Raw genomic sequence first — 18,825 nt, forward strand, 5'->3', positions numbered from 1 at the left:
TCAAGTGGTAGATTTCCCATCAGTTATTTGCCCAGGCTCTCTTTAATGATTTCAAAGAAGTTGGAAATACATCAATATTCTTCCTTCGTAAATTATTCCAATCCCCAATTCGTCTTCCTAATAGTGTAGGTTAAGATATACTGACACCTCCTTCAGGGGTTTAATACAAATGTTTTATGATTTTGCACCAGTTTGTGCATGTGAATTACGACTTTATCTTCGTATTATTTTTTTTACATTTAAAAGGTCCATCCAAGTTTATTCGTCTACTGATGTCACTACATGCCATCTCTCCACTGGGAGCTCGGAACTGTAGCTTATAGTATGTTATTACAGAAGGCTGGGAAATAATACAAGGCCCTGTTGGCCATGAAACTGGTTCTTACTGATGTTCATGTAACTCATAATTTTGCTGCTAGGTGCATGCGTCTTAAACGTAAAATTGCGCGGTTGGAGTAGTCTATAAATATTCACGAGCATGTCAAGAAGTATTTTTGTAATTTATGATCTTTCAGATGTTACTGCGGGTGGTTATAATTTAGTGACTAAAATTCAACTATATTTACATAATGCGAGTATCGGTTAATACTTACAGAAGTGGTATACTGTAGTGTTCATTATTGTAAATCAAAGACCTCAAAAGGATGTGCTATTTCATTTACCAGATTTCCAAAAGACGAGGAAGTTAAAAATAAATGGTGTTCTGCAATTTCTTGTCAACCCAAATATACTCATACATTCCATTGTTTGCAGCAGGTATTTTAAGTACTCAGACTATAGCGTCAGCACAGCTATAAAAGTCATACTTCCAAAAATAATTCCTTCTGTATTTCAAGATTTATCCAGACACACACACACACACACACACACACACACACACACCCACACCTCCCCCCCCCCCCCCTACCTATAAAAGATGACCATAGAAGAGGAAGGCTGCAGAAGTGGGAAATGAAGCTCAACTCTGTAAGAAAATTTAATTCATGGGAGCCAACCATGTGTACAGCCAGTAAATAGAATGACCCTCCACCTGTAATTATCAGTGATACTTCATGTAAAACGACAGGTACACAGTGTTCTACTCAACTTAAATTATACAGCACTAAAGTAGGCTTAAAACTGCGGGGGAGGGACTGAAAATATAGGAAACAAAGTGGCAGTTGTCTACAGAAAATATCCTTGCCTGCAGTATGTTCAGTCCATTTTTAGGACAGATACCCTAACACTTTCTTCAGAATTCTGGTACAAATGTGTTACGATTTTGTTACTGAATCAGTACACTATCTCCCAAGAAAACACTATCTACTTATTTGTATTCACTATCTGAAAGACAGGTTTTTATGAGAACTCATGTGCAGGATCTGCATCAATGAAACATTGCCTCTATTGTTCCTGCAGAAATGACTAAAGCCGTTGTTGGGCTGTATTGCAAGGAATATTTCATGAAAGTGCAAAAATATTGCAAAATTGGACCAAAAACCTCTAAAAAGAAACCTCTAGGCAGTGATGTGTGATTAAAGGGTAGGTTTGAATTGTAGACCCATTTCATTATAAAGACTATTACAACAAATACGGTAATGCTTTTACATGTGCATGAGTGGACTATATATTCTCACAAACACTTTTTATATAATGTATAAAGTCGACTTGACAGTGGGGTCCATTGTATGATGGCACATAACCTTTGGCTACTGATGTAAATAAATTCCCAGCTAGATATTTTAACATGATGACGAGGGATTATTTGCACTACAACAAAAATGGATCATAAGCAACATTCGGAACACGTGGTTTCTTTGGGAAAAGGAGAGTGCATATAAGTCTCTGGTAAGACCCCAACTAGAGTATGGTTCCAGTGTATGGGACCCTCACCAGGATTACCTGATTCAAGAACTGGAAAAAATCCAAAGAAAAGCAGCTCGATTTGTTCTGGGTGATTTCCGACAAAAGAGTAGCGTTACAAAAATGTTGCAATGTTTGGGTTGGGAAGAATTGAGAGAAAGAAGAAGAGCTGCTCGACTAAGTGGTATGTTCCGAGCTGTCAGCGGAGAGATGGCGTGGAATGACATTAGTAGACGAATAGGTTTGAATGGCGTCTATAAAAGTAGGAAAGATCACAATATGAAGATAAAGTTGGAATTCAAGAGGACAAACTGGGGCAAATACTCATTTATAGGAAGGGGAGTTAGGGATTGGAATAACTTACCAAGGGAGATGTTCAATAAATTTCCAGTTTCTTTGAAATCATTTCGGAAAAGGCTAGGAAAGCAACAGATAGGGAATCTGCCACCTGGGCGACTGCCCTAAATGCAGATCAGTATTGATTGATTGATAATAGCGGATTTTCACAGGACTTGTGTTTAGATAGGCGATCGTAGTGGGAGAACTGAAATCTATATTCAGCATCCCCACTTCTTGTTGTACCGGGCGAGTTGGCTGAATGGTCAGGGGCGCGCAGTTGTGAGCTTGCACCCAGGAGATAGTGGGTTCGAATCCCACTGTCGGCAGCCCTGAAGATGGTTTTCCATTTTCACACCAGGCAAATGCTGGGGCTGTACCTTAAGGCCACAGCCGCTTCCTTCCAACTCCTAGGCCTTTCATATCCCATCATCGCCATAAGACCTATCTGTGTCGGTGCGACATAAAGCCACTAGCAAAAAAAAAAGACTTATTGTTGCTCATTTCCCAGCTGTGTATAATAATGTAAGCAATGCTTGGAACATACCACTTAGAATTTATTAATTTGACCATTTTTATGGTTTATGTTTGCCCGTATTAACTACAGTCTGAATACCTGTGGTACAGGAAATTCTAAGTGCTGTCCGCATTGTCAAAACATGTCTAGGTAACATCAGCATGTTTATTTTGTACCAATTGTTCAATCGTACATTTTTCGAGAACAACATACATGTAATTTTCTTCTACAGCAAATATTACACTTTCTGTCTTCATATGACCTTATTACGTTTGCTTGAACAGTTTGGTAAAATACTTACTTAAAACTAAAACATCAATAACAAACAATATACTTTTTTTTTGTATGTTATCAGAAAAGTCTGTTCATTCCATTAATCTAAGTCCAGAACTGCTTGAACACTTTAAGAACAATCTAAAACACTTAATGAAAATGTTATCAAATAATTAAAATTGACACTCTTATATGACGGGAAACAATGTTATATATTTCTGTCCATGTGTTTACTCAGTTTTAAAATTTACAAATCGTACTACAAAAAACCTTACAAAGTTTATTTATGGCTTGAAAGAACTGTGATCTTTATGAAATATTTTACAGTGCTGAATTCTTTGACAGCATTTTCATAAAGTGTTTAATGCAGTTTTTAGACTTTACAGATTAGTGGAAAGAAGAACAGATTATTGTTGATAACATACACAAAATGAGTATAAGAATAAGCTGTGATATTGTTACTGTAGTTATTAATGTTTTTAAGTAATGTACACAAATGTTCATAAAAAAACAGAACACCTTGAAAAACTAGAGGTAGGGAATTCATATTCACAGGACATGTTCATTAGTATGTTCTGCAGAAATGATTAGCATTTTAGTCACCTAGGTTCAGCAAGTGTCTTGTTGCTTAGTAGGCACTGGGTCCTCCGTGGGCACTGATAACTTGTTCCAAGCTTGATGGCATCAACGCGTATAGGGCGCGAATGGCGTCCTGGGGTTTAGCCATCCATGCTGCATTCACCTGGTTCCACAGTTCATCTTTGATGGTTGGCATTGGGTCACAGCGCCGTACCCGTTGTTTCACCATATCCCATACATTTTCGATTGGCAACAAGGCTGGTGATCGGGCGGCCCAAGGCAACAGTCCGACATCCTGCGACAACAAGAAGGCACGTGTTCGTGCAGCAACTTGTGGTTGCGCATTGTCCTGCTGAAATATGGCGTCTGGGGTGTTGTGCAGAAAGGATATGGCTATGGGTTGCAGGATGTCATTTACATAGGTCAAATTGGTCACAGTGCCCTGGACATGCACAAAGTGTGATTTGTGGTTGTACCCAATAGCACCCCACACCATAAGGCCTTGAGTTGGCGCTGTATGTCTTGTGCGAATGCAGTCAGTGTGATGCCTCCCCCCCTGTCTGCGGCAAACCAAAATGTGGCCATCATTTTCAAACAAACAGAACCTGGATTCGTCCAAAAACACTATCTGCTGCCAGTCCTGTCCCCAGTGATGTCGTTCCATACACCATTGCAATCTAGCATGTTTGTGCACATTAGTCAAAGGAAGGCGGAGAAGTGGACGATGCACTGGTAACCCAGACTGTAATAAATGGCGACGGACTGTCACTCCTGATAGTGTACGATGTGTTACGCTGTTGTGCCAGAGCCGAGGAGGATGCAGATCTGTCCTACAATGCCATTTCAATGAGGTGTCTAGCTTCTTGGGGGGGCGGGGGGGTGCGACCGGACCCATCTCGTCGTATTCTACGCCCTTCTGTGAACCATTCTGTACTCACCCGTTGCAGTGCCGACACACTTTGTCCCACACAAGCAGCAATTTCCCAGATGGATGCATCACGTTCTCTCATGCCAACAACGCGCCCTCTTTCAAACATTTTTTTTTTTTTTTTTTGTTAAGAAAGAAGCCATATTTTCCAGTGTAGACTTATTAAATGTAATAAAAAATTTCCAGTCTGTCAGACACACAACAGTTTCAAATGCAAATTAAAACATTATAAGCATAGCCGTGAAAACCACATATACAAAGAATGACATGTTTCGTTCTACAAGAACATCCTCAGATTGTATCAAATCACTTAAATTATGTGCATATATGTATAGTAGAGTTTGTCAATGATATGGAGTTATGTGAAAATATGAGCCATAAGCAAGAAAAAAGTGATTGCATGGGAAATGACAAACACCGTATAACGAAATATTTTGTACTTACCTACACTACCGAAGAAACGTCTGTTGTCACCTATCACTATAACAGAACTGTGAACCTGGAAGAGGAGCGGTTTTGAACTTAGCTAACGGTTCCTCGGGGAGGGGTGCATGTAATGATGTGGTTCATTCCTGTTGGTTGGAGGAGAGCAGGCTGCTACCTTCATCTTAAGGCTGTAACCTGGATGGAGAGAGAGAGGGGGGTGGGGTTGGGTATTGGGGGCGGAGTGTTGTGATTCTAGTAATTATGTGTTATGGACGATGCGTAAGTCAGGTGCGCTTACTACAGATAAGAATATCCTAACCCACATTCCAGACCTTTAAGTCAGAGATGACTGGGATTCATTAAGCATTAATGTATAAGTGTAAATGTTGTCCATATGTTAAATAAGTTGAATAGGGAGGAAATTTTTAAAAAGGTATGTTCGTTCAGGTTGTTTTCGTTATCTTTTTTCGTGATCTAAATTTCGGTGGCTTCCTTAATATTCAAAGATTTACTGTTATTTTCGAAGTGTAAGATTTTTAGATCCATGTTGATGTCTGTGAAATGGTGTGAACTGTCATATGTGCTCTCCAAAGGGTGAATGCAGCATATATCTGATAGCGTTTTTTGTGTTCTTTGTATCTTGTTAGGAAATTATGTTTTGTTTGGCCTACGTATGTAGCTTTGCAGTTAGATTCTTGGCATTTGAGTTCATTTACTCCTGACTTGGCGAGAGGGTCTTTGTTTAGATTGCACTTGCTGACGTGTCTCTGTAGTGTGTTGTTCGTTCTAAAAGCAACTTTTAGACCTTGCTTTTTGAAAATAATAGCTACTGTGTATGTGTTCTTGTTGACATAGTTGATAACTACGTACTTTTCCCTGTCATGCGTGGTGGATTTCCGGTCATTTTGCTTATGTTTAATAGTTTTTCTACTGTGCTCGGAGGGTGGTTGTTTTCTTTTGCTATTTGTTTAATTATTTTTATCTCATCATTGAAATCCATTCTACTCAAGGATAAGGAAATAGCTCTCTGTACCATTGTGTTCAGACTTACTATTTTGTGCGTGTGTGGGTGGTTTGACTCATCAATAATGTGTGACGGTTTCCTGTATACTTTGTAAGACAAGTTGTCACTATTCCTGCTGATTGTGATGTCTAAATAGTTTATTCTCTTGTCAGTTTCTGGTTCCATCGTGAACCTGATGGATTTGTGCGATGAATTTAGTGTGTTTAATAACGGGTGTGCATTGGTGATCTCATTATCATATATGCAAATCACATCATCTACGAATCTGCTCCAGTTCAAGATTCCATTGGAATTCTTGCCGTTTAAGAAGGTGTTTTCGAAGTTGCTTAAGAAGATGTTTGCTATTATACCTGACAATGGTGATCCCATGACTAACCCTTCTCTTGACAATTGATTTTGCCCCGCAGTGTAGGGGTAACGTGCCTGCCTCTTACCTGGAGGCCTCGGGTTCGATTCCTGGCCACGTCAGGGATTTTTACCTACATCTAAGGGCTGGTTCGAGGTCCACTCAGCCTACGTGATTACAACTGAGTAGCTAGCTATCTGACAGTGAGATGGCGGCCCCGGGCTAGGGAGCCAAGAACAACGGCCGAGATGATCCGTTGTGCTTACCACATGACACCTCGTAATCTGTAGGCCTTCGGGCTGAGCAGCGGTCGCTTGGTAGGCCATGGTCCTTCGGGGCTGTTGCGCTATGGAGTTTTTTTTTTTTTTACTCTTTTGCCGGAAATCACCCAGGAAAAATCATGCTCCTTTCTCTGGGATCTTCTCCAGTTCTCAAATTAAGTAATCCTGAAACCATAGGGCCTACTGTAATTCAAATACATTTTCACAACTTTGTAATGAAAATTTCCTGAATTCAAGTGAAGTTTCAAGTTAGCTCACATGTTGCTGACATTGATACCTACACAGTTTCTTTGGTGCTTGTCTCCTGCATTCAAGAGATTTAATGCCAGTCCATAGCTAGGAAGTTTGAATGTTGGTACTATAGATTCTCTGTAAGGAACCCGTTTCAGTATTATTGTTCTATTTAAAACGGTACATACGTCCTGAACTGTAAGATTTGGAGACGTGCCCTTTTAAGAGCATTTTAGTATATTGTGTATGAAACTTGCAGACTTTCAGGTGTAGAAATTTTTAAAAATTCAGACCTTGGTTTGCTTCTTGTGGTTGATGTCAACGGCCATTGAAATGTAGGAAAACATTTTTAGGGTTTTAGTAGTATGTATGAGTTCACCATTTTTCAGGTTTGAAGGTATAGTTCATTTTAGTATTTTACTGCAGTAATATAATTTCGTGTGGCTATTTCCAGCTGGGTGCAGCCCTTGTAAGGCAGACCCTCCGAAGAGGGTGGGCAGCATCGGGCATGTGTAGGTAACTGCGTGTTATTATTTTGGAGGATAGTGTTATGTGTGGTATGTGAGTTTCAAGGATGTTGGTAACAGCACAAACACGCAGCCCCCAAGCCATGGGAATTAACCAGTGAAGGTTAAAATTCCCCACCCGGCCGGGAATCTGAACCTGGGACCGTCTGAACCGAAGGCCAGTACGCTGACCATTCAGCCAACGAGTCGGACTTTACTGCAGTGATGTTGGAGAAATGTTGTGTCCTTTCTTAATTTAGACATCCTGATCTATTCTGACCTTCTACAATAAATATTTAAATGCTGAATGTGAATTGGCTGAAAGTTAATTTGTATAATTTTTCTCCAGTATTACATCCATTATTTTGAGAACTGCCTCTTCTTGGTTGCAAGATAGAAATATTTCAGTCCCAAAGAATTTTTAAAGATATTCATGTGTGTAATCTCAGCTCAGGGTGAACAATGAAGATCTCAATGGCATCGAAAGCAGACAAGGGACACTTAAGTATGTTGGAGGTGGCAGAAGAGGCAACTCAGTACTCAGGGGTTAAAATATGAATGCAACCTGTTGTGTTGCAGTTAGGGAAAGAACACAAAATCTAAAGGAGAAAATCCTGTCAGAAAATCATGCCAGTTCAGTCATGGAAAGGGGTCTGCTTCCTCACTGAATTTAGGAGGCTATGGTCCAATAACTCATACCTCTGATATTTTGTTATTCGAGAAACTGAAACTGAGAGAAACCAGACTGATTCATCACTGACAACTTTTGTTATAAAAAAGATAACTCAAATGCTTGAATGTGCACGCTGTGGGAGCCAGATAATCTACAAGAAGTATCAGCATACTACGAATTATATACATATGATTATATTTCTATGGTATATTAACATTTTATGATATGTATGTGTAATTACAAGATATTAGAATCATTCCGTATTGACGGTTTTCACTTTACAAATGTGAAAAGTGAGAGTATCCTCCTAATTCAATACATCATATATTCCATCATTAGACAGAGTAAACAAATTCAAACATGTTTCGGCTCGTTTGAGCCATCTTCAGTGAAAAATGAGGGGGGTTGAAATAATTTACATAATATAAGTTAAAAAATGTCAAAAAAACATAATGATGTGATGGGTTTCTACAAGGATGATTTTCGACAGTGATTTCAACCTGTTTTATTATTGTTACAAAACCAATATTTTGTAAACTATGAGGTCACCATGTGCTACTATTGTTCATTTACGACTGTATCATTTGTTTTTCATTCCTTTGTTTCTTAGGTTAACACAGTTTTTAGTTTCAATTATTATTTTTAATTAACACCTGTTTCACTGAATTTTGTCGCAGTGAGTTATTTTTTGCTCCGCATATGATGTAAATATTGTATATTTGTAGTAATTTTGTTTCCGTCTAGGCTCTCTTTTGTTTGTTTTTTCATTTGCTCCTTCATTATGTTTTTTTTTGGCATTTTTAACTTATATTATGTAAATTATTTCAACCCCCCTCATTTTTCACTGAAGATGGCTCAAACGAGCCGAAACATGTTTGAATTTGTTAACTCCGTCTAATGATGGAATATATGATGTTTTGAATTAGGAGGATACTCTCATTTTTCACCTTTGTAAAATGTAGGCTATGTGTAATAGATAGTACTTGGATCTATTCATTTAACCAAAATTATTCTTGAACTGATTTGATGTTACAAACTTACAATACTGGAGTGTATTCAGTTATTTTGTAAATACCCTGTAGCCATTCTAGCATAAGAATGTACTGCACCACAGTGAGCATTAGCTCAGGCACCTTGACATGTTAGTAATTAATATATTGAGGGGTGACCATTAACTCAGCTTCCTACAAGTCCAACAGCTTCAGGATGAGGGCCTCTTTAGGTGGCATCGTAATTTCTCAGCGGTAGAAAGGGCACTGAAATGTCTGTTCCCCAGGATTGGGACAACTGTAAAGGACATCTGTCTCCATGTTAGGAGCAGACTGACGACAGTGGAATAGGAAAGGGCTAGATTGTGAAGGAAGCGACCATGGCTTTAAATAAGGTACAGCCCCAGCATTTGCCTGGTTTGAAAATGGGAAACTATGGAAAACCATCTTCAGGGCTGCTGACAGTGGGATTCGAACCCACTGTCTCCCAAATGCAAGCTGATAGCTAAGTGACCCAAACCGCACAGCCACTTGCTGGGTGGCTTCCCATACTCATACCAGACAAATGCTGGGGCTGTACCTTAATTAAGGCCATGGTCACTTCCTTCCCAGTCCTAGACCTTTCCTATACCATCATCGCCAAGTTAGTGTGATTTAAAACAAATAGAAAGTAGGGTTTCTTCTTCTTTGATAGTCATAAAATTAATGGATTGAAAACCTTCAGAAGACTATTCCTTCCTTGCAATCTGTAAATCTCTGAATTCAAGAGACATTTACAGAAGTCAGTCCAGTGAATTTTACAATATGGGCATTCAGTAACTTTGTTGTAAACAACATCAAAAAGAAAGGAAGTTAGTGGAGCTAAGAGAAAAGTGTAGATGCATAAGCTAACTATGAATTTACATTTGGAGTGTTATTTTGTTGCAATATTTAGGAGTTGTATACTGTTGGATTCCAGTACATTATATACTGATATTCACTGAATTCTTCTGTTCCAGGTACATCATGACTTGAGGAATATTACCTTATAATTACGGACTTATGCATTCCAGCTATGCATGAACTATTTACTCAAGTGTTAAGCAAAAAAGACTTATCAAAGGTATACCAATTTCCTTCTACAATTGGCTGTACTGTGCTTGAATTTAGATTAATTTATCAGTGGAAATAAGAAAATTTATATCTGAACATGGTATTATTAACTTTACAGGCTGGAGATTTGTTTTTAGTTTCTGACCAAGCAATTGTCAATGATTTGACTGAAGTTGTGAATACAATTTGTGAAATAACTAGTCTCCCTGACTATGTCAACAATGACAATGACCAAAGTGTGGTGGAAATCTGCATTACAAGGGTCACATCAGCAATTAGGTAGGTAAACCTACAGTATGTTGTAAAAGTTTGAGTGAAAGCTATATTGTCTGTCAGAACAAAATTCACTAACATTTTATTTTGATGTTTGATAGGGAGACTGGCTCTATGGAGCAGCATGCTGAAGCTCTTGTAGCTCTATTGGAGTCCTGTCTGAACCACAATCTAAAGCCCTCGCCTCGAGATGAGGACCCACCTCATGCTAAGATCTCATCAGACATCATTTCTTGTATCTTTTTAGTGAGTAATATAGTGTGTGTTATTAAATTATGTATTTTACCTCAGTCTCGGTCAGGTTACTGGTAGATGCAATTTATTTTACTACACTTGCTATAGCGTATTATGGCTTATATATCCAATTGGGTGATACCTGGTTCACTAAAAGTTGTTACATTTTGTCCATCATCATCATCATCATCATCATTAACCATCTCCAGTTGCCCGGGTGTGGTGTACGAGCCTCCTCCATCTTTGTATGTCCATGAACCAATGTTCTCTCATAATCTTCTCCAGTGGCATATGCTGGGATTAAGACATGGGCTACCATTAGACTTACGTTACCTCTTTTCGATGGTTGGTTTAGTGAATGTCAAGCTTTCAGCATTTTGAGGTGCAGCCAGTAACCAACGGAGAAGCCTGCTGTGTTGTCAAGGCTGCTTTACAGGCTACTGCCCTGGCCTCTGCTACTGCCAATGCTCAACCCCTGATCAGTGGAGATGGTAGCCTAAGGATCAGCAAATGAAAGTCCGGCTTTGTGGCTAAATGGATAGAACGTTTACCTTTGGTCCGATGGTCCCGGTTCATTTTCCAGAATCAACCCCTTCATACTGTTAATTCCCCTGGCTTGGGGACTGGGTGTTTCTGACGTATTCGCCATTCATTTTATCCCCATTAGGTCAACACCAAGCCAATATAGATGCCACATCCCATTATTATTATTCATTTTAGCAAATCTACCAATAAAAATAAAACTGTCTTGCTCCTCTAATAGCAGCCCTGCAGTCTCTTCCTACAAGGATGTAGAAGTAAACGGGACTGAGGAATACCCGCACTCTCTTATCTATATCATAAGTCAGAAGTATGAGGTGAGGAAGTATATACGATGAGTAACGCATGGTTGATAGTTAGCAGTGGCGATCTGACAGACCGAAGCCTAGCACACCTATCCTCCACCGGTCCCCGTTCCTATCCGATATCCAGCAGCAAGCCGCGCGTGGCGAGGCGAGGCGAGTCGAGGGGAGAGGGGTGAGAGTCTGGGCTGCAATATCGGTCTCCGATGCCTTGCTCTCAGAAATGTGTGCGATGTTTTATCTCACTACTTTCAAGTTTTGTAAATGGAGCAATGTTTCAGATGCTTACATTATAATGTGCTTTAGACTTCCATCATTCTCAGTTGCGATTCGGGCTTCACTGATAGCCTTGGTAGCCCTCAGTATATGCCACTGATCTTCTCCCAATCTTGTCCTCTCTCATAGATATCTTTCTTCACCAGATCTGCCCACTTTCCTCTGGATCTGCCCACTGGTCTTCTTCCTTTTACTTCACTTTCATATTCACTTCTTGCAGTCCTGCTTGCACTCATCCTTCTTACATGGCCAAACCACTTCAGTTTGCTTTCTGTATCCTCTGTAGTAGGGAGTCTCCTATTTTCACCTCCTCTCGGACATTTTCATTCCTGAATTTGTCCTTCCTGGTCTTCTGTATCATGGTGCGTAGGAACTTCATTTCTGCAGCTTGGAGTTTTGAGTTGTCTTGTCTCGTTAACATGGTAGTTTCCAAGCTATACGTGAGGATGGGTGTATAATATGATTTATATAATGTCATCTTTGCTTTTAATGGTACTTGTTTATCCCACAGCAGTTGTCTTACTTGTTGATAAAATTGGGTTGCCTTACTAATTTGACTGTCCACCTCATACTTTGCATGGTTGTCTTTAGATACTATACTACCCAAGTACTTAAACGTTGGAACACTGTCCAGTTTGGTGTAATTTATTCTGATTTGTGGTTTGTCATCTCCCTTCTGTAACTTCATCACCACCTTCTTAGCCTTGTTGATATTTAAATCATACCTCTTAAACTCTTGACTCCATTTCTACAGATTTTTCTCCACATCATTTTTCGGTTTCACCCTGGATCACCACGTCGTCTGCAAAGATGAAAGCTTGCGTGTCCTGCTGCTCCTTCCTTTTTAGAGCCTTTATTATGGCATCCATCACAGTGATAAATAAGAGGGGTGACTAAGCACTGCCTTGCTGTACTCCTGTCTTTGTTTCAAACCATTTGGACAGCCCTCAACCTACTTGCACAAAACTTCTGGTTTCATCATACAGCATCTTCACTTTTGCAATGAGACTGTTACAAACTCCCAGCTCTTTTAGGCATTTCCAGATATGCTCCCCTTGTACGTTATCATAAGCCTTTTCGATGTCTAGGAATAGTTCCATTAACATCGCGACAGCAAAGATAAAGTCTGCAGTTGTTCTTCCAGGCCTAAAACCATATTGTTCCCCTTCCAATAAAGGTTCTACAATTTCTCTTAATCTACTCTATGATTTTTTCCTAGAAGGTTTAGACCATGAGAGGGCAGAGTAATTCCACGGTAGTTGATGCATTTCCATCTACTCCCCTTCTTAAAAAGAAGTACAATTATACCCTTCTTCCAGTCTTCTGGGATAGTGTTTTCCTGCCATGTTGTGTTAAGGAGTTTATATAATTACTGGACTGCTGGAGTTCCTGCTGCTCACAACATAAATGTACTTAACTCATCTACTCCAACTGCTTTTACTTTCCTCATACTTTTCATGGACTTTTCCATCTCCAGCCATGTAATTGGGGGTTCTATGCTTCTACATTCCTTGTTACTAATACAGGGTTCCTCGCTGTCTGATGTAGTGTTCGTTACTCCATGTAAGAGATTATCAAAAAAGGTCTTAAATTGAAGGTCCCCCCGGAATAAGGGTCTATGCCACAAAACTAAAATGTTCAGGAAACCGAAAAAACGTCTGAATAATGAGAAAATGAAAAATATATATTTTGAAATAAATCAGAATGCTTAAAGACCACTTGAAAACCGAATGATCACAAATTAACCTTATTAATGTAGTAAAAAGGCCATTTCTCATTTTGAACATATAGTCACACATCTTCAGTAGGTCATTCTTTTTTCTTTCTTAATGGGCAGCGTTGAGCCGTAGAGTTGTGGCAATTTTTGTGGCAGGAATAGTGGCTAATTCCGTCTGTTCTTTACACCTTTAACTAAGGTATATCTTTCTCGAGGAACAATCAAATTGTGGCATCTTCCCATAAACACATATGTGGGGTCATCTTCAGAAAACTTCAGTCACATTGCTTCAATAACCTTGAATTTAGGGTCTTTGACCAACATTTCGCGTCTTTGAAGTCAGAACTCTGGACAGACAGACTAAACATGTCTGAAAAAGTTATTTTACAAACCTGCAGTGAACTACTGTCACTACCTTTTGCTGGAACGTGGTATTCAAAAGAATGTTTCCGACGTGAAGTGGCATCTGTTCTCTGATTATACCTCCTTCTCGGTTCAGAGATTTTGAGGCACTTATTCACAAGAAACAAAGACTGCTCATTGAGGTCCATGGTATAGTATTCTGTACACTACTCCTCCTTTTCACAGTCAGTGAGCTGAATACACCCATTCTTGTTACAGAACTCTGGATCATACACACGGCCCCGAAACAACGAAGAAGCAGAAAATTATTATAATTTTATACCCTATACCATTTTACCGTAATGATAATTAAATGAATGGTTTGTATAATGCATTATATATTAAACAATGACCAAATTTATTCTAAGCACAACACAACATAACCCATTTATTATAGACCCTTATTCCACTCGTCTGTTGTGGCCTCGTTTTTGCTTCTTTTATAACGCCTTTCGTTGCTGTATAAGCCTCACCCCTATTTCGTTTCCTTTTATGTTCTTTATCCTTCCAGTTACCCATATTTATCTTAGTTTTTCTGGTTTTATTCAAGTTTTTTAACTCGTTGGACAAAAGATTCAACACACTGGCTGCCATCTTGAATGAGTGGCATAGACCCTTCTTCCAGGCAAAGAAATTTTTTAACAGACAAATGACCTATTTCTGTGAAAGGTATGACTATCATAGTTTGCATGCAATAACCTGAGATGATATAGACCCTTATTCCACAAAAAACTCAACTTGCTGAAAAATGTGGCTTAGACCCTTCTTCCGGGGGGGCCTTCAATTCATTCCTGATTTCATCTTCTTGCACTAAGGTTCCGTTGTCCTCTTCTGTTGTCTTTATATCCTCTTGTTCATACCTTCTGTTCTTGACTACCCTGTACAATACAATAATTTCCTATTTCCTCTCCTGTCTAGTTCCAATTTATCTACAAACTCATTCCATGCTCTATCCTTCTCCTCTCTTTACTACCCTCTTAGTTCCTTTGTCTATAAAGTTCCTGTAGTGTATTAATTTCTAGGCTTACTTGGTCTTGGATAGTTTTTTGTTTTTCTTTATCTAGCACCTTTTTGGCTTGGTTTCTTGCTTTAATGGCTGTTTTGACTTTGTCGTGCCACCAACATGTCTCTTTTTCCTTCTTTTTCGATCCTGTTTACCCACAGAGTTCTCCTGCAAATGTATCTTCAAAAATTTTCCACTCTTCCTCTACTGTTGTTGTTTCTCCCCATGGTAGGGTTTGTTGTATTCTGTTCTGATATTTTTCCTGGAACTGAGCTTTTTCTAATTTCCATGTCCTTATTTTTCATTTCTTCTTTGTTTTCTTCTGACCAAGCTCGATAGCTGCAGTCACTTAAGTGCGGCCAGTATCCAGTGTTCGGGAGATAATGGATTCGAACCCCACTGTCAGCAGCCCTGAAGATGGTTTTCCGTGGTTTCCCATTTTCACACCAGGCAAATGCTGGGGCTGTACCTTAATTAAGGCCACGGCCGCTTCCTTCCCATTCCTAGCCCTTTCCTGTCCCATCGTCGCCATAAGACCTATCTGTGTCGGAGCGACGTAAAGCCAATAGCAAAAAAAAAGTTTTCTTCTGAATTTTATTTGTCATATGGCCCAAGTCCATGATCAGCAATCAATGTTTGCTGTCCATACTTCCGCTGGGAATGACCTTGATATTGGTCAACAATTCAGCTTTCACGCTGGAAGCACATGATTATTATGATAATCATGATTTTATAATGATATTCTGCATTTCTGTTTCCAAACCCATGTGTCCCAACGATATTCTCACAGCCTTGTCTGTTTGCTCCAACTTGTGCATGTAGGTCTCCAGTAATAATAATGTTTTCTTCATCGATTACATCATCTTAAATCTTGAAGAAATTTTTCTTTATCATCAGCACTGCATCCAGTCTGTGGGGCATACACTTATCCAGGCACGTAATTTGTTGATTATAATTGTGTAGATAATTTTATGATCCTGTCTTTCTTGTAGGAAACTTCTGACCTGCCATCCATATCTTTTGTCAGTAAAAATCCCACACCACTTTTGGCCTCCTTTTCCAGTCCACACCAATATAATTTGTAGCCACCTCTGAGAACTTTGCTACCTGTCTTTCTCCATTTTGTTTTGCTCAGACCCTAATATAGATATGTTTCTCTTTGCATCATATCTATGAGTTCTTGGTTTTACCAGTTAGGGTCAATATATTCATTTGTACATTTGTTACATTTTGTAAGGTTTTGAAATATTGTATGGTTTCACTTCTGCAGGTTTTTGTGCACTTTTACCATATTACAAGAAAAAGTTTCCTTCATTATTTGTCCATCTCATCCATTAGATATTTCCACACACAGAAATGTCGATTAGAGTAAATGTTCATGGAATTAGGTTTGCTTATAATTAATACTCAACTGTCAGTTAGGGAACTGATTTTTTAATTCATCTTCAACTTTCATCATTAAGGTGTATGTCTTTATTAGTAAATTTTCCAAATTTTATGAGAAATTTCACATTGACTTCGTGGTCTACTCTAATGCTTAAGATATTCTGCTGTGTGTCAGGAACAAAAGTTTACTGACTTAACTTGCAAGCTATTGTTCACGTGTGCTAACTACTCACTAACTACTTTTTGAAATTTTTTGAGACTCCAAGGTGCCAGAATTTTGTTTTGCAGGAGTTCTTTTATTTGCCAGTAAATCTACCGACACGAGGCTGACAGATTTGAGCACCTTCAGATACCACCAGACTGAGCCAGGATCGAACCTGCCAAGGTGGGGTCTGAAGGCCAGCGTCTGAACCGTCAGAGCCATTCAGTAAGATAGATAGATAGATAGATAGATCGACAAGCACATACCACTACATATCTTACTGTTGCCATGGCCACAGGTATTTGGCAAAAGCGAACATTTGGGAGTTATTTTCTAGCCTCACTATATATATGATGCCTGGAAATACTCCAAGGCCAGCATCATGACAAATTAATTGATGTAATTTATTCTCTGGGACATATTATTAGGTACCACTGTCTTTTCCAGGCTAGGCTGATTTTCAAGGTCTCTTTCTTACAAATTATTGAAACACTGGTATGAATGAATGAATTCTATGTAACTCCTGATATCTCTTGACCTCCAGGGTGCTATTTACTTAAAGTCTTCTGTATTGCAGAATTTCATCAGTAAGATATAAAAATTAAATAAGTTACTACTTGTATCATCATCATCATCATCATCATCATCATCATTGTTGCAGAATTAAATAATTAGGACAAGATATATGCAAACTATGATAAACTTAACCTGAAGAACGGGGTAGAAGCTTTGAGTATATGTAATGTATGTGATGAAGATTTTTTTTTTCATTGTAGTTTTGTGATCTTTCTGTGTGTGGAGGGATCTTCATCTAATCTTAAAAAACAAAATATATTTAAGAGCACTATAGGTCAAAAGTGAATGTTGGCAATCTGCAATATTCATTGGTCTGTTGTTCATGTGTTTGTTGTAATTAGTATTTAAGATATTACAATATTCATTCTTTTGTTCATCAGAGATGTTTTCTCTAATCTTGGTTTTTCAGAATTACAGCAAGAAAGATGTGATGAAGCGAGCATTACCCGTCGCTGTAAAGTTCTTGCATAAAGGAAACAAAGAACTTTCGCGTAATATGTCGTCATATTTGTCACTGGCTGCTATTGAAAATGCAGACTTGCTTTCAAAGCACATCCAGCTTATAATTGATTCCATCATCTCAGGTGAGTTAATTTTAGTTACATTACAGACTACCATCTACAAATTCATAAGGAGAGTTTGTAGTACAACTAGTAGAACCTTGCAGTTACAGATTCAGCTAGAGCTCTCAGTCTCCAGGTGGAATGTAAATGGCTTCCATTAATGTAAAATAAGTGAATATATACTGACTTACATGCTAGCATTGTAGCAAAAATGAACTTGACACATTTAAGAATTAGCTATAATTTACTGAATGGTCTGGTGAGAGCTGTAATATTCTTCAGTATAGATCTTCCAATAAACTACTTATTTTTTTGTTTGTAATACTGTAATATTCCCTCGTCTATAAGCTCACTTCAGTGGCATAGTTGTTTATTGATTCTTGTTCTCAAAATAACAGATTTGAACTCAGCTGAGTTTAAGGTCATTTGAAGGTGTTAAAATGGGTCAAATCCATAACTTTGGCTTCTGGCACATCAAGAAACTCTGCTAGACATTATTCTGAAAACCTAGCATCTCTTGAAATCCATAGCAATAGCTGGGATGTTAAAATGAATAACATAAATGTCAGTTGCCTTTTACTCTTTTTAACCCTTTCCATTTCTTGCAGTCATTCATCTGTCAGGTCTAGTGAATTTTTCTTTTACATCGCACTAACAGGTCTAGTGTCTCACAAGTTGTCAGCTTCCTACTTTATTTTGCATACATGCGTACCTTTTCGTCAGCAGTCCTCCAGATATAATTTCTTAGGACTGCCCACTTGGTGTTTATGTTGCCAAGCTAAATGGCTCAGACGGTAGAGAACTAACTTTTGGAGCCTACTTGGTGGATTTGATTCCAGCTCACTTTGATGGTATTTGAAGGTGCTCAAATATGCCAGCCTCATATTGGAGTATTTGCTTGCACTGAAAGAACTCCTGTGGGACGAAATTTTGGCACCTTGGGGTCTCTAAAAACTGTAAAAATAGATAGTGGGATGTAAAACCAATAACATTACCTTTTCTTTTTTCCCTATGCTCTGTCTCTGTTTTTCTTACTTTCTTCATTTTCAACTTCATAGTCCATTTCACGACCATTGTATTGGTATCTGTATGAGCTCGTAGGAAGTTTCTTCCAGTCCAACATATGGTTTCTATACCACTGCTTATTTTGAAACCTATATACTGTATCATCATTGCACCTGCAAAGACTGCTGTGTGACGATGTCAGAAAAATAACTGACCCACTGCACAAATATCATAAGAACAAGAATCCTTTAAACAACTTGCGTAGTATTGAAGCTCAGATGACAGAACCTTACGGGCCACAGT

General features: G+C 38.8%; 1 protein-coding gene across 5 annotated transcripts in view; it reads left to right on the forward strand.

Annotated features, from left to right (window-relative positions):
• melt (melted) overlaps positions 1-18,825 on the forward strand; it is a 611,799-nt gene that overhangs the window by 41,879 nt on the left and 551,095 nt on the right. For all 5 annotated transcript variants that reach the window (XM_067141908.2, XM_067141909.2, XM_067141912.2 and 2 more), the window contains 4 exons: positions 9,950-10,053; positions 10,162-10,322; positions 10,418-10,562; positions 17,364-17,538. In XM_067141908.2, the coding sequence (XP_066998009.1) occupies positions 10,006-10,053; positions 10,162-10,322; positions 10,418-10,562; positions 17,364-17,538 (529 nt within the window). In that variant the 5' untranslated portion in view covers positions 9,950-10,005. The remainder of the gene's footprint in view (positions 1-9,949; positions 10,054-10,161; positions 10,323-10,417; positions 10,563-17,363; positions 17,539-18,825) is intronic.

The sequence above is a fragment of the Anabrus simplex genome, chromosome 2 (assembly GCF_040414725.1).
Source record: "Anabrus simplex isolate iqAnaSimp1 chromosome 2, ASM4041472v1, whole genome shotgun sequence".
NCBI classification, from domain to species: Eukaryota; Metazoa; Arthropoda; class Insecta; order Orthoptera; family Tettigoniidae; genus Anabrus; species Anabrus simplex.